This window comes from Cetorhinus maximus, chromosome 29, assembly GCF_964194155.1.
Source record: "Cetorhinus maximus chromosome 29, sCetMax3.hap1.1, whole genome shotgun sequence".
In the NCBI taxonomy this organism is placed as follows: domain Eukaryota; kingdom Metazoa; phylum Chordata; class Chondrichthyes; order Lamniformes; family Cetorhinidae; genus Cetorhinus; species Cetorhinus maximus.
The window spans coordinates 16,804,094-16,826,216 of record NC_135907.1 but is presented as its reverse complement, the minus strand read 5'-3'; the positions used below and the strand labels follow the sequence as shown (position 1 = coordinate 16,826,216).

Sequence of the window (22,123 nt, the reverse complement as noted above, 5' to 3'; positions counted from 1 at the left end):
GCTGATTAGCTATCCTTGATCCCAAGGCCTTTTCATCTTAGAAGTACATGGACAGTTTACAGTACAACTGTTTACAACCCAGCACCTTCAACAGATTTCTGGGACTTTGGGAGTCTACTCATGGTAAACTCAGAGACTACTGCCAAGTGTAAATACCTTGCACCTTCTTCTCAGTAAATCAATCTAAACCTCCCTTTTATTTCCAACAATCAAACCACCCTGGCATACTTCAGAACAGGCCACATGACCCCCTTTCATTTACCTGAAATTTAAAGCCACAGTCCCAAAATATAATAGTCTTCTGAACCTCATAATTGTAACAGTGGATTAGTTGCACATTTCTATCCCATCTCGTGTTTTTGGGGGCTATTCAATTTGGCCTCCCTGCTGTGAAGGGGTGTCTCATAATAAATGCCTTTATAAGCGAAGAACAGCTAAAAGGAGATAAACCATAGTAAGAAATGAGAAGCCATCATGTGGTTCCAACCTTTAACGTTGCACTTCCTTGGAAGCTCAGGAGCTCACTAAGCCAGAAATTGCAAAGCAATTGAAAAATAGCAAACACTCTACTTTCCTGTGTTGTCAGGATTTTCCCTTGATGGTTATGATCTATATTTGTTCAGTGTATTTTCAGTTTACTTCCTGTGGAACAAGTAATTTTATTTGGTAAATATTTCCGACATTACAACAGTGACCAGATTTAAACAGCAGCCTGTCAGCTTTAAAGCATTTTTGGACGTCCTGAGGCTGCAAAAGGGGCTATATAAATGCAAACTTTTTAGCTTTCTTTCAGTAATTTTAATTGGAAAAACTAGACACTATTCTAAGCTGCCATTTGCCATTTTTAAAATGGCTGTATTGGGCAGGGTGATCATAAGAACATAATTAATGGGGAGCAAGAGTAGGCTATTTGGCCCCTCGAGCCTATTCCTCCATCCAATAAATTCATGGTTAATCTGAATGTGTCCTTAACTCCAATTTCCTGCCTGTCCCCCATAGCCCTGGTCTCCCCTGTAGACCAGAAGTATTGTAGGTTGGAAACCAACAATTAACACTTCCCACAACTAACTTTCAATGTGGCAATTTATGACTTCAATGTCATTTTCTAATTTAGGTTTAAGCAACAAAATTTGGAGTGAATAAAAAGGTTTATATTTATTTATCACCTTTCATTTCCTTAAGATGTCATAAAGTACTACACAGTAACTGAATTGATTTTGAAGTGTAGTTCCTATTAGTTTGTAGGCAGCCAGTTTGCATACAGCACAAACAGTTAATCTGACTTTGTGATTGGATGAGGACTATTGGCCAGGACATCATCTCTTCTCCAAGTAGTTTTGTGGGAGCTTGTACATTGAGCTGAACAACGACTTTGATTTAATGTCTCATCCAAAAGATAGAATGAAATATTGCATTTATATAGAGCCTTTCACAACCACCGGATGCCCCAAACGGTCTTCACCAATTAAGTGATTTTTGAAGCGATGCCACTGTTGTAATGCAGGAAAAATGGCAGCTAGTTTATGCATAGCAAGCTCCCACAAACAGCAATGTGATAATGATGCATTCATCTGTTTTTGTAATATTAATTGAGAAATAAATATTGGCCAGGACTCTGGGGATAGCCTCTTAAAGGAGCACTGTAACATAACTCCCTTTGTAACTCTTTCGAGTACATTCACAGTTCTTGACTTTTTTTTTCCGGGAGTGGGACATGAACCCACAACCTTCTGACTCAAAGGCGAGGGTGCTATGAACTGAGCCACAGCTGACACCTCAAGGACTCTGGGGATAACTCCCCTGCTCATTTTCAATGTTAATTGTACAGCAATTTTGTTTAATTATATGCAGGTGGGGGCATTTTTTTGGGTTTTTCTTGAGCACATATAAAGAGACACTTACTGAAACTAGTATGTGATTGAGGCTAAGAGGTCTATGCTTGTAATGTTATACTTGATAAATAAATACACAACTGAGTAAATAAAGATTGGTTCCTGTATCATCCTTCACCAACTGGCTTTCTGGAATATGGGATCTTTTACACCCACTTGAGGGGGCAGACGGGGCCTCAGTTTGATGGCTCATTTGAAAGAATAGCAACACTGACAGTGCAGCACCCCCTCAGTGCTCCACTTAGATTTTTTGTGCTCAAGTGTTTGAAGTGGGACTTGAACCTACAACCCAAAGGACCGCACTGAAGTGTTTCTCTAGATATGTGCTCAAATCCATCGCAAGGCTTGAATCAGTGGCCTGATTCAAAGACGAGTGGTGCCATCAAACCAAACTGAAATGTTTGGATTAGTAAGGCAAAGCTTATATGCTGATGGGGAGGACATCGGAGGAACATTCCCTTCCGTAGAGGCAAATATTTAGACACACAAAAATTGGGGTGAGGGAGGAGATACTTAGCTAACAATGCATTTGGGTTTTTAAAAATCCAATGACCTTATTTTGCAGTAGTTGGCCCAGTCATGTTTAGCATTAGGACAGTTAACTAGGTATGTTTCGCTTTTGTTGAAGTCAAGCCAAGGACAGGGCGTGCCTTTCTAAAATAGAGACTGATAGATATTTTGGGAGCTGTGATATCATAGGGAGCTGTGGTTTATGGATTAACTAGTGCAACGGTAGTTTGCTAGCATTCTGATAAAGCAAATTTATTGAAGCAGTAGGTCATATAATTAACACAAAATGTTACACATAATACTGATCTTGAAAGACTTGGCCTGCCAGCTACATTGTTGAATGTTATCTTGCCTACCTCCTTGCTGATATTGCTTGATGTAATAACTTTGTTCTTCTGTTATCTAAACTTACTTTTGGTTCTAAAAACATGTATTTCTGGTTACTCCCAAAGATAAATATGTAATCATTGCAAGTGCTGTTTTTCCCTCTTCTTTCTCAAGTTTTTTTTCATTATCCTTTTAAATACTTATAAAACCAAATGAAACAGACTAGGAGACCAGAAGGATTAGAGTGGTGACAAGTTTATGGGAAGCTGCAACAGAGATTCCAATTTTTGTAATGCCATCAGAACTTAACTGTACTCTGTAATGATCCAGCTGCTTTAATACAGAAATGCTGCAACTCACACTGGTTTTATTGAAAAGTTGAAAGTGTGAAGACTGAGGAGAGGAGTAGTAGGGAGAGTCTTAAATTTATAAATCTATACATTTTTAGTTTTCAGTCAAGCAAAATTGATTTGTATGTGTCACTGGAGTTGCAGTCTTTTGGTGCCATTAACAAGAGCTACTTGCTGGGCAATACGTTGTTCAGTTTATAATGTAGACTTCTGCAAGGTCAATTAAACAAAGCCTTTTTCAGATCCATTCCACTCAACTGGAGATAAGGTAATAATGCAGCTAATTAAACTCAAGATAAAGTAAAATAATGTTTAAGCAGCTACCTGATGAGTAGTGGTATTTGCACTGGACTGGTAATCCAGAGACCCAGGGTAATGCTCTGGGGACCCAGGTTCAAATCCCACATGGTGGAATTTGAATTCAATAAATATCTGGAATTAAAAGTCTAATGATGACTGTGAAACCATTGTCAATTGTCATAAAAACCCATCTGGTTCACTAGTGTCCTTTAGGGAAGGAAATCTGGCCTACATGTGACTCTTTTTAAAAAAAAAATGCCCTCTGAACAAGGGCATTTAGGGATGGGCAATGAATGCTGGCCTAGCATTAAAATAAAATGAAGGCATATGGACCAAAGGGTTCCAGGTTCAGTTCCTGGCTGTGATAGCCAGGGGAGGGCGGGTCTAAATCCCATTGTGACTCATCCCTTGATCAAATAGCAGGCTCACTCATCCCGTCCAGATTGCAAAGTGCTACCTACGGATTACCTTTAAGAGGAAAGAGCGGGGAATAATAATTCTGATGTAGATGGGGGGAAATAGGGGGAGATTGTCAAAACAGTGGCTGGTATTAACTGGCTCGAGTTATAGCTGAGAGAAAACCCTAGCACCTTGAAGACTTTTAAAATGCAATCTATATTTAATTTGAATTACTGCTAAATTTGAATTTATTTTCTAAGTCAAAAAATACTTTGAAATAACAAGAAGCAAAATTTTGCCTGAAATCTGAAAAACTGGACACGCTCAGCAGGTTAGGTAGTATCTGTGTAGAAAGGAAGGTGCAGCTTTATGACCCTTTGTCAGAACTGCAACATGTGCGGCTTAGAAGGAGGGGCAGAGAGACAGGGAAAAGGCAATGGGGACCATACAAAAAAGTGATCATGTACACAAGTAAAAACATATAAAATAATTATAGAGGACAAGAGATGCCTAAAGTACAGAAGTGATAATGTAATGCGAGACAATAGGAGATAAAATGAGATCAATTAAAGAAATAAAATATATATTCGAGACACAGCAGAAATGTGAATGGTTGCAGCAGAATGGCAGATGGGGAGGGTAACACGGAGAAAGCTCCAATGCCACAGTAGTGCGATAGATGTTAAAGGTCGACATCAAGGTTGCGAACACCTTTCTGGCCTTGTCCCGATACAGGATCCCATCCCAAACACTATCCCACTACCTCCCCTAGTCCTGGAAATACTGGTGCACTCACCCCAAGTTACCAGCTGGCCGAGAGAAAAATGGGAGCTATGGTTAAGCTCTGACATTAGTAGAGTCAGTGTTGTGTCCAAAGAGCTGCAAAGTGCCAAGTAAAAATTTGAGGTGCTGTTTCCTGCGCTTGAGTTGTGATTCACTGCAACAGTGTAGATTTTTTATTGAATTCAAATTCACAATCTGCCATGGAGGGATTTGAACTCAAGCATCTGGGTATCTGGAGTAACAGTCTGGCGACAATACCACTATGCCACCGCCTCCCCACTGCAACAGTGTAGGTCAGAGTGGGGGCTGGGTCGGATAATTAGAGTGGCAAGGGCCTTACAGATGTCTGTTTCACCATTGGATGTGGATAATTGCTGGAGAAAAAAATGCTGGTAGTCCACAAATGATTTTCTTTTGTGCACAGAATTCAATGTGCTGGGTATGATAACACCACATAACATACACAGACCTAAACACAGTGAGGTCTGTATATTTTTACGGAACTAATTGTCTTTATAGCAGAAATATGATCTTTGCGAAGCTGTCTGTGACAAGTACTACTATGGAGACTCAGCCATATAGCTGTCATCTGGGCAGCTGCCAAGCTTCACTGCACAGTACAAGGGCGTGATTATGGGGGGAATTTAAGATTATTTCTTTGTATAAGCCTCCTCCTTAATATGGTTTCATATTTTCTGCATTCATTCTGTTTATAATTCTAGTTGCTCACGCACTTTCTTAATTAAGGTGACAGGCTTTCAGCTGAATTGGCTGAACGATTTGCCTGAACCTCCTAATCCTTACCATCAAGCCTAACACCGCACGAGTGTAATGTTTGCTTTTCCCTCCCAGCTCTCCTTGTTGCGCCTCTCAACGAGATTACTAATTTATGCGGAATTGTTTAGTTTTGTACTATGGACCCTGTACTCACTTGTGTCAAACCTTTCCAGTTGCCATAGAAAGGAAACTTTCATTTTTCCGTCTGCCTGGATTCCACCCTAGTGTCAGAGTTGCAAAACTATAATTAAACTGGTTGCAGCACCATTCTCTGCCTGATGTCATTTATATATCATCATCATGTGTGCTCTGCCCGAAGGCAGACCCTAGGATTGTAGCCTTCTCCATGTCTCTCTGTCTTGTGCCAGTCTTTTCATTTTCCAATCACTCCCTTAAATTTTCAAGTCATCCAGCGTTGGATACAGCTGTTCCTTCCTCTTCCTCTTTTTCCTTGATTCTTCCTTCCATAATGTCTCTTACAAGTCCGTTTCTTCTTAAGATGTGCCTTACCCAGTCTCTTCACCTGTTCACATCCAGCAAATTTCTTTGTTCGTTCCTTCTCCTCAGCACTTCATCATTTGTTGCTTTTTCTGTGCAAATCCACATTTCAAAGCTATTTAGCAATTATTTAGTACTTGCAAAGCACCTGTAGATGGAAACTGCAACAAAGAGCTAAGAACAAGGATAGCAATGATAAAGGCTGTATTTAGTAAGAAGAGAGAGTTGCTAACAGGAAACACAACTCAAGAAGCACCTTGTAAAGAGCTTGATTTGGAATGGCGTTTTGTATGGTCTTGAGACTTGGACCTTAGAACGAGGAAGCCAAATTGCTAAATAGCTTTGAAATTTATATACTGTAGGTGATTATTTTGGTTGCTTGATTGTTTAGTGTCAAAGAAGCAAACTGTGAACTTGTGAAATGCGAGAGTTTTTATTGCCAGTTGCAACTAATTGCAAAAAGAGAGGTGTGAAACAACTGCTTGAAATGTAGATAATGGTCCTTGTTTTGGCATCGTAAAGCAGTATGGAAATCACACCTGAAACATTAACTGTCTTGTTCTCAGCACACACACAGCACACATGCCTGTCCTTCTGAGTGTTCCAGCATTTTCTGTTTTGTTTTGGATTTCCAGCATCTGTAATATTTAACTTTTTGTTCACACTTGTGATATGCTGCTTGTGGCCTACCACCACCGTTCCCCCTCACTTATAACCCTTGGCACACCTGCTGTTTATGGTATGGCTATACCTGTAGCAAAACTACTTGCTAGTTTTGGAATGTAGCCAGAGTTTTGGGGTGCGGTGGGGGGGGGGAGTGTTGGCAGAGGGAGGCGGTGGTAAGGAAATCTATCTTAAAAATTAAAGAGTCTGTGAAACTGGGTTTTGAGAAAATCGCTGTTACCCTGAGCAGAGAGTTAACATTGTCCCTGCGTGATCTTCCCATGCTTTTGTCTTGAATTTTCTGAAATAGATTGGTTATTTTCAGCAGTGTGGATGTGAAACTTGCTGCCACATGGGGGTGGGAGGCTGAAACAGATTGTTGTATTAATGAGGGAGAAGAAATAGAGGATACGTGGCAGGGTGGAAAGAGGAAATTAGAATAGTATATTAGTAGTCCTAATATAAACACCAGCATAGGCTGGTTAGTCTGTTTCCATGCTGTAGAGTCTCTGCGTTTCTGCTGTAATTGCTGCTGACGTTCCAATGCTGCTTTTGATTAGGTTGCCTATTTGAAAGGACGCTGTCAGTGGTCGATGTGGGGAAAATATAAAATTATGCTTGCCTGAGCAAAAAAAAAAATTTCAAAAGTTGAAGGAATAGGAAAACTGAAGCCAGGAATAGATGGCCTCCATAAACATATGTAATGGTGCCATCCTCCATTTTTGTTTTGCAGGTGGTAACATAACGGGAGAACATGGCAGAAGCTCACCAGGCCGTCGCATTTCAGTTCACAGTCACCCCAGAGGGCATTGACCTCCGGCTCAGCCATAATGCATTGAAAGAGATCTACCTCTCGGGCATCAGGGCCTGGAAGAAAAAATGCATCAGAATCAAGGTGAGTGTCTTCCATTCAAAATCAAGTCTAGCCACAGATTGGACTCTCTGCTTATGAGTAAGAGAAGGTCAAGAACCTTAACCTTAAGTAAGTCTATTACAGAGGTATGAGGGGGGAGCTGGCTAAGGTTAATTGGATAACTAGACTAAAAGAAATGGAGATAAATGAACAGTGGGAAACATTTAAAGAAACAATTCAAAAGGTTCAACAAAAATACATTCCATTGAAGAACAAAAACTTAGCAAGAAAGTCCCATCTGTGGTTCACTGTGGAAGTTAAGAATAGTATTAAATTAAAAGAAGAGGCTCACATTTTTATTATTTTTTCGTGGGCATTGGTGGCTCAGTTTGCATTTATTGCCCATCTGTAATTGCCCTTGAGAAGGTGGTGGTGAGCTGCCTTCTTGAACCGCTGCAGTCCATGTGGTGTAGGTACACCCACAGTGTTGTTAGGGAGGAAGTTCCAGGATTTTGATCCAGTGACAGTGAAGGAACGGCAATATAGTTCCAAGTCAGGATGGTGTGTGGCTTGGAGGGGAACTTGTATGTGGTGGCGTTCCTATGCATCTGCCACCCTTGTCCTTCAAGGCTGTGGAGGTCGGGTTTGGATGATGCTGTCGAAGAAGCCTTTGGTAAGTTGCTGCAGTGCATCTTGTAGATGGTACATAACTGCTGTCACTGTGTGTTGGTGGTCAAGGGAGTGAATGTTGAAGGGGGTGGTGGATGGGGTGCCAATGAAGCGGGCTGCTTTGACCCCGGGATGTTGGGATGAGGGATTCAGCGATGGTAATACCATTGAATGTCAAGGGGAGATTGTTGGATTCTCTCTTGTTGGAGATGGCCATTGCCTGGCACTTGTGTGGCTCAAATGTTTACTTGCCGCTTATCAGATCAAGCCGGAATGTTGTCCAGGTCTTGTGACAGATGGACACGGAATGCTTCAGTATCTGAGGAGTTGCAAATAATGCTGCACGTTGTGCAACTATCTGCAAACATCCCCACTTCTGACCTTATGATGAAGGGAAAGTCATTGATGAAGCAGCTAAAGATGGTTGGGACTAGGACACTATCCTGAGGAACTCCTGCAGTGATGTCCTGGATCTTAGATGATTGACCTCCAACCAGCAGAGAGGTTTCCCCCTGATTCCCATTGACTCCAGTTTTGCTAGGGCTCCTTGATGCCACACTTGGTCAAATGCTGCCTTGATTTCAAGGGCAGTCACTATCACCTCACCTTTTGAGTTCAGCTCTTTGTTCCATGTTTGGACCAAGGCTGTAATGAGGTCAGGAGCTGAGTGGCCCTGGCGGAACCCAAACTGAGCATCTCTGAGTAGGTTATTGCTGAGTAAGTACCGCTTGATGGCACTGCTGATGACCCCTTCCATCAGTTTGCTAATGAGGGAGAGTAGACTGATGGGACGATAATTGGCCAGGTTAGATTTGTCCTGCTTTTTGTGGACAGGACATATCTGTGTAATTTTCCCCAGAAAGCAGTATAAAAAAGCAGTAGCAAGTCTGAAGGTTGAGAGTATTTAAGAAACCAGCAAAGGGCTACCAAAAGTTGATAAAAAAGGAGAAAAATAGAATATGAGAGTAAACTAGATATGAGAGAAATATAAAAACAGATTGTAAGAGCTTTTTATAAAAAGGAAGAAAACTAAAATAAATGTTGGTCTCTGAGAAGCAGAGACAGGAGAAATTATCATGGGGAATGAGGGAATGGCAGAGGCATTGAATAAATATTTTATGTCTGTTTTCACAGTAAAAGATGCAAGTTTTATACCAGAAGTAGATGGTAACCTATGGGCTAAAAAGAGTGTGAAATTAATATTAGTGGAGAAAAAGTATTGGAGAGACTTAAAGGACTAAAATCTGACAAATCCCCAAGACCTGATGGCCCACACCCTTGGGTTCTAAAAGAAATAGCTGCAGAAATAGTGGATGCACTAGCTATGATTTTCCAAAACTCCTTAGATTCTAGAACGGTCCTATCGGATTAGAAGTTAGACTGTTTTTAAAGAAAGGAGGGAGAGAGAAAACTGAACTCCAGGCCAATTAGCTTAACATCAGTTTTTGGGAAAATGCTGGAATCTATTATGAAGGAAGTCTTAACAACGCACTTAGAAAAGCATAGTATGATTAGAACAAGTTAACATGGTTTTACTGAAGGGAAATCCTGTTTGACAAATTTACTAGTTTTTGAGGGTAGAACTAATAGGATAGATAGAGAGGAACCGGTAGATATGGTATTCCTGGATTTCCAAAAGGCATTCAATAAGGTGCCACACAAAAGATTATTAGGCAAGGTAAGGGCTCATGGGGTTGGGAGTAATATATTTGCATGGATAGAGGATTGGTTAATGGATAGAAAGTAGAGAGTGGGCATAAACCAGGCTTTTTCAAGTTGGCAGGCAGTGAATAGTGAAATGCCGCAATTAACAATCTATATTAATGACTTAGATGAAGAGACAGAGTAATGTATCTAAGTTTGCTGATGATACCAGACTAGGTGGAAAGGTAAGCTGTGGGGAGGACACAGGGAGGCTGCAAAGAGAAATAGACAGTTTCAGTGAATGGGCAAAAAGATAGCAGATGGAGCATAATGTAGGGAAGTGTGAAGTTATTCACTTCGGTCATAAGAATAGAAAAGCAAAATATTTTTAAAAGGTATGAAACTTTTAAGTGTTGATGTTCAAAGAGACTTGGGTGTGCTTGTACAAGGAACACAAAGTTAGCATGCAAGTGCAGTAAGCAATTAGGAAGGCAAATAGCATGTTGCAAGAGGATTGGAGTACAGGAATAAAGAAGTCTTGCTGCAGTTGTACAGGGTATGGAATATTGTGTGCATTTTTGGTCTCCACGTTTAAGGAGGGATATACTTGCATTGGAGACAGTACAGCGAAGGTTCACTGAATTGATCCCTGGGATGAGGGGGGTGGTTGGCCTATAATGAGAGGCTGAGTAAATTGGGCTTATATTTCCTGGAGTTTAGAAGAATGGGAGGAGAGCTCATTGAAACCTACAAAATTCTGAAGGGGCTTGATAGGGTGGACACTGAGAGATTGTTTCCACTGGTCGGGGAATCTAAAACACGGGGGCACAGTCTCAGTATAAGGGGGCAATCATTTAGGACTGAGATGAGAAGTTACTTCACTCAAAAGGTTGTGAACCTTTGGAATTCTTTGCCCCAGAGAGTGTGGATCTCCATCATTGAATACATTTAAGGCTGGGATAGACAGATTTTTGGTCTTTCAGGGAATCGAGGGGACCTGCTATTTCTTATGTTCTTGTGTTTTAGGAAATAATTCATCAAGACAATAGACGTAATAACATTCAGGTTGCTCAGAACTATCCCGGAATGGGATAGTTGATGTACTGCTGGATTATGCTTAGAAGAGCCTTTTCTCACATGCGACAGCAAAGGAATTTTCACTCTTCCCACATCCTCCATTTCAACCCACAACCTGGAACCGACATTATCTCGTGGCCAGTTATGACAGTATTCACAGAGGACCCTGGAAGGGGGTCGGTCAGCCTGATCTCTTAGGATGGTGAAACCAAAGAAGAGAAAAATAGAAAATAAGTAATAATTGAGACAGAGACCCTGCTGTTTTTGAGCTGTTACTGCCCCATGATGGGGCTTTTGTGAGGTTTTCTGTATCCAGTGCAATTTTCTATAAATTTTTACTTTTTAAGTAGGCTTGACAAACCTTTTTGCCTGGGGTGGGGGGGCCACATTTCAAAAATGTTCTCACTCAGCAAATTTTGGAAAGATAAAGTTTGGCACAGCATTAAACATTTTCCAAAAAAACTTAGGTTTGAAGTGAAAAAACTTGCTGAACAAAAAAAGATTAATAAATAAAGATGAGTATAATACAATGAGTGTAATAGGGTGAGCGTGTGTGCGCCTGGTTCACTCCCAGTCTCAGAGTGCTTACTCACTCACCTGCACCCACTGTTAGAGTGGATGAGAGTGCACGATGGTATGTGTGGGTGAGGCTGAAGGAGAACCCTGATCCTGGAAGCAAGCCAGACTTATGTATACACTCTGGCCTGTACATACACTCCCCTCACACACTCCCTCTCCCCCTCAAACTTTCCCCCACTCTCTCTCCCCCTCACACACTCCCTCTCCCCCCTCACGCTCCCTCTCCCCTCACACACTCCCTCTCCCCCTCAAACTTTCCCCCACTCTCTCCCCCCATCACACACCCTCTCCCCCTCAAACTTTCCTCTACTCTCTCCCCCCCCACACACACCCTCTCCCCCCCTCACGCTCCCTCTCCCCTCTCACGCTCCCTCTCCCCCTCAAACCTTCCTCCACTCTCTCCCCCTCACACACTCCCTACCCCCCTCACACACTCCCTACCCCCCTCACACACTCCCTACCCCCCTCACACACTCCCTCTCCCCCCTCACACACTCCCTACCCCCCTCACACACTCCCTACCCCCCTCACACACTCCCTACCCCCCTCACACACTCCCTACTCCCCTCACACACTCCCTCTCCCCCCTCACACACTCCCTCTCCCCCCTCACACACTCCCTCTCCCCCCTCACACTCTTTCGTCCCCCCTCTCGCGCTCTCTTTTGTGGTCCCCCCCCTCGTGCTCTCTTTCGTTCCCCCCTCGCGCTCTCTTTCTTCCCCCCCCTCGCGCTCTCTTTCTTCCCCCCCCTCGCGCTCTCTTTCTTCCCCCCCCTCGCGCTCTTTCTTCCCCCCCCTCGCGCTCTTTCTTCCCCCCCCTCGCGCTCTTTCTTCCCCCCCCCTCGCGCTCTTTCTTCCCCCCCCTCGCGCTCTTTCTTCCCCCCCCTCGCGCTCTTTCTTCCCCCCCCCTCGCGCTCTTTCTTCCCCCCCTCGCGCTCTTTCTTCCCCCCCCTCGCGCTCTCTTTCTCCCCCCCCCCGCGCTCTCTTTCTTCCCCCCCCCGCGCTCTCTTTCTCCCCCCCCCGCGCTCTCTTTCTCCCCCCCCCCGCGCTCTCTTTCTCCCCCCCCCCCGCGCTCTCTTTCTCCCCCCCCCCCGCGCTCTCTTTCTCCCCCCCCCCCGCGCTCTCTTTCTCCCCCCCCCCCGCGCTCTCTTTCTCCCCCCCCCCCGCGCTCTCTTTCTCCCCCCCCCCGCGCTCTCTTTCTCCCCCCCCCCCGCGCTCTCTTTCTCCCCCCCCCCCGCGCTCTCTTTCTCCCCCCCCCCCGCGCTCTCTTTCTCCCCCCCCCCCCCCCGCGCTCTCTTTCTCCCCCCCCCCCCCCCGCGCTCTCTTTCTCCCCCCCCCCCCCCCGCGCTCTCTTTCTCCCCCCCCCCCCCCCCGCGCTCTCTTTCACCCCCCCCCCCCCCCCGCGCTCTCTTTCATCCCCCCCCCCCCCCCCCGCGCTCTCTTTCATCCCCCCCCCCCCCCCGCTCACACTCTCTCACAGTCTGCACTCACTCACTCAGTCAGACGCCAATGGGCCCCACTCCCCGGCTCTCCCACTCCCCGGGCCCTGCTCCTCAGCTCCCCGGCACCCCCGCTCCCCGGCACCCCCACTCCCCGGGCCCTGCTCCTCGGCTCCCCGGCAGCTAACGCAGGAGAGAGACAGCCTGTGATTGGAGGAGCAGCTCCATGCAGAATCTTCCATTCAAACTTACCTTTTTGACTGGAATTTTGAAAACGGGCTCCGGGGGCCACATAGAGGGGCTTTGTGGGTTTCATCCGAACTGCAGGCTGTATGTTGGACAAGCCTTTTTTAAAGTATTGAGAAATAAAAGGTTAATTGAACATTATATGTAATGTTGGAAAATTTTATAAGGTGCTTTTTTTCTCCCCAATATAAGATTAGTATGTAGCCTAACATAAGCTCGTGTACAAAAAGAGGCAAACTTCTTCCCTGCCTACATGAAAGATTTTTTTTGATTGAAAACAAAGTGTTAAGATTTCGTTTTGCTTTCTTCTTTTTGCAGAACAATTTTGCGAGCGGTGTTTACCCTGCTAGCCCATCCAGCTGGCTTTTTGTGGTATTGACTGTCGTCGGTACCATGTATACAAGAGTCGACCCCTCAATGGGAATGATAGCCAAGCTTAAGGACCACCTGCCTCTAAGGTGAGCAATTATTAGTAACTGGTGAGACTGTGACAGGACTGGGATATGGTCTTCTCTTGAAAGGTTGGAATTTTCTGACCCTTGGACTCCAGTTATTCTTGGTCTATAAGTTTAAAAAAAAAACAAATTAAGTTTCTCCCCCCATGAGCCAACAATGAGATTTGTTAAGAATGGATATTCACTAAACTTCTCCAGTCTGCCAAGCCTGGAATATTGTGTCGGAGATACAGAATATGGTTTAGAATTAGTGTTCATGTTTTCCAACAAATCTTGGCACTCTACTAAAGCGCCTTGGGACATATTACTACATTAATGGTACGATATAAATGCTAATTGTTTTGTTGAATGCTATCACTGCACTGAAACACACAATGTAGGAAAAAGAAAACTGCCCGTAACAGTTCAGATATAATAGAAACTGGACACCAAGAATGTTTCAGTCTGTTAGACAACAACCTTCCTGACTCAGTATGCTGTGAACCTGAGTGTTAAACATGATAAAAAAGTGTTTTACCAGTGCATATCTTTTTGAAACAATATAGAAACACTTAAAAAATGTAATAAAAGCACAAATTAAAATTTTAACATACTTACATGTTATACATAACTTTTTTTTTATTCATCCATGGGATGTGGGCGTCGTTGCCCATCCCTAATTGGGCAATTTTGTCGTGGGTCTGGAGTCACATGTAGGCCAGACGGTAGAAAAGGACGGCAGATTTCCTTCCCTAAAGAACATTATTGAACCAGATGGGTTTTTACAACAATGAACAACGGTTTCATGCTTTCGTTTTTATTGAATTCAAATTCCACCATTTGCCGTGGCAGGATTCAAACCCGGGTCCCCAGAGCATTACCCTTGGTCTCTGGATTACTAGCCCAGGGACAATGCCACTATGCCATTGCCTCTCCTGGGCAATCAACAGTAGTGATGTGCAATGGTAGTGATATGAGACGGAGGTAAGGATGTGGCAATAGCAACTTGTATATCTGTGCATTTATAACACAGTAAAATGCCCCGATCCACTTTAACAGAAGTGTTATCAAACTATGTTTGACACAAAGCCACATAAGGACAGGAAAGAGGTGGATTTCAAAGAATGTAATGTAGGAGGAGAAAGGAGTAGAGAGGCAGAGAGGTTTAGGAAGTGAATTCCAGAGCTTAGTGCCCAGGCAGCCAAATGCATGACTACCACTAGTGGGGCAGAAGAAATAAGCATTGTGCAAAAGGCCAGAATTTGAGGAGTGCAGATATAATAGAAGCGTGTAGGTCTGGAGGAGGTTACAGAGATTGAGACATGCTACACTATAGGCAGCTCTTAAGAGACACATTAGAGACTTCAGCATGATCAGGCTGCATGCTTAATCTTGTGGCTGAGAGATGGTATGGGGTGAAAGTAGAAAAGAGAACGGGACCCCAGAAGGTAACCATGAATCAGTGTCCTGAACTAAATTCCACAAATGTCAGTTGGCTCAGTGGTAGAGTGTGTACAATCGTGTGTCACCTGTTTTTCATTCCTTTGTGCTATTATGTACACTTGCCTGCTTAAGTTTCATCTGCTATTCTTCTGTCCACTTAAATATTTTGTCCAACTCATTCCATTATTCCTAAGCTTTCTCTTATGATTTCACTGCCCCTCCTAGTTTGGTATCGTGTGGAAAATCGCCAACTTTCTATTGAGCTTTCAAATTCATTTATTTTTCCATGAATGTAAATTAGTAACATGAGCAATCCCAATACTGAGCTCCAAGGCACTCTTAGTACTTCACTCCCCCTCACTTGGAAAGAACTCTTTCAATGAGTACATGTTTGCTACCCTACTGCCAATATCTTAGCCTCTCCTGGGGTTTGCTCTGAATCCTCATGGCTTTGAATTTAACTGGTAGTCTTGTGTGGAGCTTTGTCAAAAGCCTTTTGGAAGCCAGGGCATTCACAGCATAGGGCTGCACAATAACCCACATCTTACGGTGGCCAGGCATAAAATTTGCAAACGATAAACGTCGGATGCAGGTCAGTCATTTAATCATAACAAAAATAGAGACCAAAGGGGTCATTTTAAGCTAATCCACCGATCGGGAATCTGGACGCAAGGCTTGTTTTACACCCTACCTGAGGTTCCTATCAATTGAAGCAATAAAACAACAGTTTCATGGCCACTTCTAAGGATACCAGCTATTGATTTCCAATATTTTTTAGCTAAATTCAATCTCTCAAACTGCCATGGTGAAATTTGAATTCTCCTTCTGTGGATTACGTCTAAGTCTCTGGACTACTAGTCCAGTAACATAATGACTATACTACCATATCCTAAAGATCCCATGACACTGTTTGGAGAAGAGTTCTAGTGTCCTCATCAATATTCCTCTTAACTAACCCCTAAAAGACAGATGAACTGGCCTATGCTGCTTGTGAGAGGCTGCTGTGCACTACGTACTACATTTCCCTTTAAACCAGCAGTAACAAATTTCAGAAGCTCTTCATTGGCTTTGAAGTACGTTGGGATGCCCTGAAAAATTCTTTAATTTTCTTATCTTATGACTATACTTTAATGTAATGTACTTTTGTTTGTCTTTTATAGAAGATACTTGTCGCACCAGGGTCAAAGTCTGGTGAGTGCACTGCTGTTTGCGACAGGGCTGTGGCTGGCACTGATTTTTGTGATGCGGCAGATCCTCAAGGCCCTCCTCTCCTACCATGGCTGGATGTTTGAAGAACATGGCAAAGTATCCACTACCACCAAAGTCTGGTTTGTAAGTGCTGAAACATCACTAATTCCATGCATGAAAATATAATTCTTCCCCTTTTCTTCCTCTCATGTCACCATACCTGCCCTTGTGAAAGTGCTGACTGCTTGCTTGGGATACAGTTCCACTGGCACCTTGTTCAAGTGGCCATGAGTGAGCATGACCATGAATTGAGAATGATTTTCAACCACGGGAGATATAAGAACAAGAGCAGATCATTTAAACCCTCAAGCCTGTTCTGCTGTTTGGTGAGGTCATGACTGACCTGTGACCGAATTCCTTATACCCTATATCAAATGCTGTGGGCAGGTTTTGTGGAGGATGGGATTAGCCTCACTTGCGATGGCACCTGTGGGTGAGTGCTAATACTGGCTGATTTGTGTCTCATATGTAAAACAGCTACTTGGGTTTGAGTGGATCCTCAGAACACACAGATCTGCACCTCAGAAGGATTCAGTCCTTTGGGAAAGTATGTGAGAAAACTGGAAAGGATGAAAAATAACTTGTGATTTGTATTTCTCTTTTAGACTCTAGTGAAGATCTTCTCAGGACGTAAACCAATGCTGTACAGTTTCCAGAACTCTCTTCCACGTCTGCCTGTTCCATCTGTAAATGACACCTTAAGAAGGGTAAGATTGAAGAGCTTTTAATAGCCAAGCAAAATCTTAAGTTTGGTTGGCTGTGGGGCAAGAGAAAAATACTTGAAACAACTCTTGGCCTATTCAAGGACAAAGTCTAGGAATCATTAACGGGAGCATCTTTATCTCTGGCCTTTGAGGATAAATGAGATTTTGTTGGTGTATTTGTGAGAAACAGCAGGAAGTTGCATAACAAGTTACAACTAGAGCAAGGGTCTGGAATTAGGACAAAGCGAAGTTGAGTTGGGGCAGTTTAAGTTTTTCTGTTTGCTTTAGCGGGATTTCCTTATTGATCCATTTTTAATGTAGCAATTTTCCAGCCTTACTTATGTTGTAGTGATGCACTATGCATGTCATGAAATTGGTTTATGTTTAGAGTTCCCTTCTACCCCCATCCCCCCCCCAAAAACAAGCTACTAATGTCCTTTTTAAATAAAAGACAAATAGTGATAGTAATAAGTATCTTTATGCCAAGATGATGGAGTGCAGCTGGTTCTGCGTGTAACTACTGCGAGTTTGGTGAGGAGGGGAGGGAGGTGCTCTTTGCTTTTTCTTTCTCTACCCTTCTCAGCTTCCAGGAGACCAGGAGTTGAAAAGCTGCACAGGAGGGCAGAGTTTGAAAAAATCCAAGAGTGACGTCACAGGAGAAGCATAAAGTCATTGTTTGGTGAGAAACTGCTGTTAGGGAGGGTAGCTGAAAATTGGAAAAATGCATTATTTATAAAAGAGGTAGCTACTTAGATTTAAGAAACACAAGCAATGGGGAAGTAAAGTTAAGTCAAGGCCAGGTAAAATAAAGTAGTATAAGTAAACCAAAGTAAAATAAAGTTAATATAAGGGAAGCAAATTGAAGCCATAACAGGACAGCTCAGTCGTGTGGAATGTGTGCCCTGTAATATGTGGGAAGTCATGGATGCTACCGGTGTCCTAGATGACCACATGTGCAGGAAATGTCACTGGTTGCAGAAACTTAAACTCTGAGTTTTGGAGCTCGAGGGACAGCTGCAGTCACTGGCGTGTCTGAGAGGCTGAGAGCTACATGGAAAAGCACGTTCAGAGATGTGGTTACACTGCAGTTTAGGAGCATGGAGGCAGAAAGGGAATGGGTGACTGTCAGGCAGTCCAAGAGAACTAGGCAGGTAGTGCAGGAACCCCCTGGGGTCCCGCTGTTCAATTGGTCTTCCGTTTTGGATACTGGTGAGGGCGTTGGTAGTGCAGTCAGACCCAAGTATGTGGCACCGCGGGTGGCTCTGCTGTACAGGAGGGGAGAAAGAAGAAAAGAAGAGCAGTAGTGATAGAGGATTCATTAGTTAGGGGAGCTGACAGGGTTTCTGTGGCTGTGGACATGACTCCAGGGTGGTATGTTGCCTCTTTGGTGCCGAACTCAAGGATGTCACAAAGCAGCTGCAGGACATTCTCCTGGGGAATCTCAGGATTACTCCCAATCCCACGTGCAAGTGAGTGTAGTATTAGGATAATTGAGCAATTGAACATTTGGCTGAAAGCTGGTGTAGAAGGGAGGACATCAGATTTCTGAGGCATTGGGGCCAGTTCTGGGGAAGGTGGGACCTGTACAAGCCAGATGGTCCACACCTGAATAGGACTGGGATGAATATCCTCGCAGGGAGATTTGCTAGTGCTGTTGTTGGGGGGTTTAAACTAGATTGGCAGGGGTGTGGGAACCTGAGGGCAATTTCAGAGCAGGAAACGGGAGATAGGAAATTAGTGACCAACTCTGAAAGACAGAAGAAGCACAGGTTAAAAAGTGTACAGCCCAGGAATGTGGCAGTATTAAAAGGTATATATGTAAATCAGGTAGTATAGTAAATAAAGCTGATGAGCTGAGGGCACAAATAGACACATGGCAGCATGAAATCATCGCTATAACGAAAACTTGGCTTAAAGAGGCAAAAATGACAACTCGGCATCCCTGGATATAGAGTTTTCAAGCAGGATAGAAGGGGGATAAAGGTGGGAGTATAGCACTATTGGTTAGGGAATCAATTACAGCTGTGGGGAGGGATGATATACTAATTGAAGCATCAAATGAGGCCGTATGGGTTGAGCTCAAATAAAAAGGGGCAGCCACGCTGCTAGGAGTGTACTATAGACCCCCAAATAGTGAGAGGGAGTTAGAAGAACAAATAAGTAAGCAAATTTCTGAGTACAAGGACAGTAGGGCAGTAATAGTTGGAGACTTCAACTACCCTAATATTAATTGGGATACAAACAGTGTGAAGGGCATAGAGAGCACAAAATTCTTGAACTGCATTCAAGAGAACTTTTTTTAGCCAGCACGTAACAAGCCCAATGAGAGGGCACACAATTCTAGATTTAGTCTTAGGAAATTAAGGTGGGCAAGTGGATGAAGTAGCAGTGGAGGACCATTTTGGAGATGGTGACCATAATCCAGTTAGATTAAATAAAGATAGAACAGGAGTAGAAGTTCTAAATTGGGAAAAGAGAAATTTTACGAAGCTGAGAGTTGAATGGTGAAAGTGGACTGGATACAGCTGCTAGAAGGGAAAACAGTGTTAAATCAATGAGAGGCATTCAAAAGCAAGATGCTAGGGGAGTGTAGACATGTTCCCACAAAGAAAAAGGGTGGTACTGCCAAATCTAGAGCCCTTTGGTTATCCAGAAGTATACAGGGTAAGATAAAGTAGAAAAAACAAGCTTATGACTGTCACAAAAAACTTGATACTGTAGAAAGCCTAGAGGAGTATAGAAAGTACAGGGATGAAGTAACAAAGGAAATTGGAAAGCAAAGAGAGAATACAAACATGGTTTTGTTAGGGGAAGATTGTGCCTTACAAGCTCAATCGAATTTTTTGAGGAAGTAACAAGGAGGATTGATGAGGGTAGTGCAGTGAATGTTGTTTACATGGAATTTAGTAAGGAATTTGACAAGGTCCCACATGGTAGATTGGTTGGAAAAGTGAGATCCAATGGGAAACGGGAAAGTGGAGAGTTGGATCCAAAGTTGGCTCAGCGACAGGAAACAAAGGGTAATGGTCGATGGATGTTCTTGCGAATGGAAAGCAGTTTCCATTGGCATTCCATATGGCTCATGGTTGGGGTCCTTGCTGTTTGTTGTATATATTAATAATTTGGACTTAAATGTGGGAGGCATAATCAGGAATTTTGCAGATGGAACAGAAATTGGCAGTGTAGTTGATAGTGAAGAAGATAACTCTTGTCTCCAAAACAATGTCAAGGGTTTGGTTGAGTGGGCGGAAAAGTGGCAGATGGAATTCAACCTGGAGAAGTGTGAGGTAATGCATTTGTGGAGGGTAGAGAAAGCAAGGGAATACTCAATAAACGGGAGGATATTGATGGGGGTAGAGGAAGTGAGAGATCTTGGAGTGCATGTTCACAGGTCCCTTAAGGTGGCAGGACAGGTGGATAAGGTGGTAAACAAAGCATATGAAATGCTTTCCTTTATTGGACAAGGTACTGAATACAAAAGCAGAGATGTAATACTGGAACTGCATAAAACGCTGGTTAGGCGACAGCTGGAATTTTGTGTACATTTCTGGTCACCACATTACAAGAAATATGTAATTGCTTTGGAGAGAATACAGAGGTTTACAAGAATGTTGCCAGGGCTTAAAAATTTCAGCTATGAGGAAAGATTGGATAGGCTGGGGTTGTTTTCCTTAGAACAGAGGAGGCTGAAGGTGACTTAACTGAAGTGTACAAAATTATGAAGGGCCTGGTTAGAGTAGACAGGAAAGACCTGTTTCCCCTAGCTGAGGGGCCAATTACCAGGGGGCATAGATTTAAGGTAGAAGGATTGGAGGGGACATGAGGAAAAGCTTTTTCACCTAGAGGGTAGTGGGTGTCTGGAATTCACTGCCCAAATTGGTATTTGAGGACGAAATGCTCAACTCATTTAAAAGGTACCTGGATCTGCATCTGAAGTGCTGTAACCTGCAAGACTATGGACCAGGTGCTGGAAAGTGGGATTAAAATGAGCGGCTAGTTTCTTTTTATCTCTTTTTTTGGCTGGCGCAGACACAATGGGCTGAATGGCCTTTTTCTGTGTGTAAGTTTTCTGTGGTTCTATAACGGTGCAGTTTATTTAAAACGTGTGCGTAATGCATTGAGGCCCGTAAAATGAATGAAGTGCAGCATGTGGATGCATCAGCAGGATACGGGCTGAATATACTTGCATTAATTGTCATTACAGAAGATTGTAAATTTGGGAAGCACCTTGATGCGTTACCTACTGGGAAGGAAGATGTAGAACCAAAGTGCCCCAACAGCATTGAATGTGTGACCTCAACATAATGCTGAGCTAGATGGTTCTTTTTCCTATTTGAGTACACTGCGAGGTTGTTTCCCCTGACTGGAGAATCTAGAACATGGAGGTATATTCAGGATCATTTAGGATCTGATGCAGAGAAACCTATTCACTCAGACGGTCGCAAACCTTTGGAGTTCTCTTCCCCAGAGTTTGTGGTTGCACCATCTTTGAGTGTATTTAATGCTGAGATGGACAGATTTTTGGTCCCTCAGGGAAACAAAGATATGCGGAGCAGGCGGGAAAGTGGAGTTGAGGCAGAAGATTGGCCATGATCATATTGAATGGCGGAGCAGGCTCGAGGGACTGTATGGTCTGCTCCTACTCTTATTTCTTAGGCTCTTAGGGGGCATGTTTTATTAAATTTTTACTGTCTTCATTAAATTTTTAAACAGTGCTTCAATCTGCCTCAGAGAGATTGAAGTGCTCTTTCTCGTGCATGCGCGAACTGCGCATGAGGCATAGCTCGCCCTTCCACCCCCCGCCTGCACAGGTAGCACTCAGTGCTGCCGCTCGCGATCCACGCAGGGCAGGCCTTAATTGGCCTGCCCCCATGAAATCACGGTGCAGAGCTGATCGCGGGCGGCAGCCGGCTTCCCAACCGCCCCCGTCAAGGGCAAAATCTTGCCCAGTGTGTTTATTTTTCCCAAAGATCACTGGTAAAATTGATACTATGATTTTTCATGATCAGGGAGGTAAAGCCTAAATGTATAGTGAAACAATGGGAATTTGCATTCAATGGGGAAAATATGTATAAAGGAGAGAAGGCCGTGTGTAGAGGCAGGCATTTTAAGATCTAACAAGTGTGAAAAGCCTTCAGTATCTACGCCTCAAGCTGCTGTCTACAACAAACTGAAGTTCAGAAAACTCACTTTGAATTGGATTGTTCAGGGTATCATGTTTCTTTGCTTGGGTCTTGTAAAATTTGTGTGTCTTCCTGTTGCCTTAATGGAGGTGTAACTGGGAGTCAG

General features: G+C 43.5%; 1 protein-coding gene across 6 annotated transcripts in view; it reads left to right on the top strand.

Annotated features, from left to right (window-relative positions):
• Positions 1 to 22,123, top strand: part of LOC144669307 (carnitine O-palmitoyltransferase 1, liver isoform-like) — a 534,090-nt gene that overhangs the window by 2,246 nt on the left and 509,721 nt on the right. For 5 of the 6 annotated variants that reach the window (XR_013573656.1, XR_013573657.1, XR_013573658.1 and 2 more), the window contains exons 2-5: positions 7,233 to 7,394; positions 13,324 to 13,463; positions 16,043 to 16,214; positions 16,736 to 16,837. Coding sequence is in view for 3 of the 6 variants with exons in the window: in XM_078531667.1 (XP_078387793.1) it covers positions 7,254 to 7,394; positions 13,324 to 13,463; positions 16,043 to 16,214; positions 16,736 to 16,837 (555 nt within the window). In the remaining 3 variants the exon portion in view is untranslated. Of the gene's footprint in view, positions 1 to 129; positions 149 to 7,232; positions 7,395 to 13,323; positions 13,464 to 16,042; positions 16,215 to 16,735; positions 16,838 to 22,123 lie in introns of those variants that run through there. The other variant, XM_078531666.1, reaches the window with a different exon arrangement.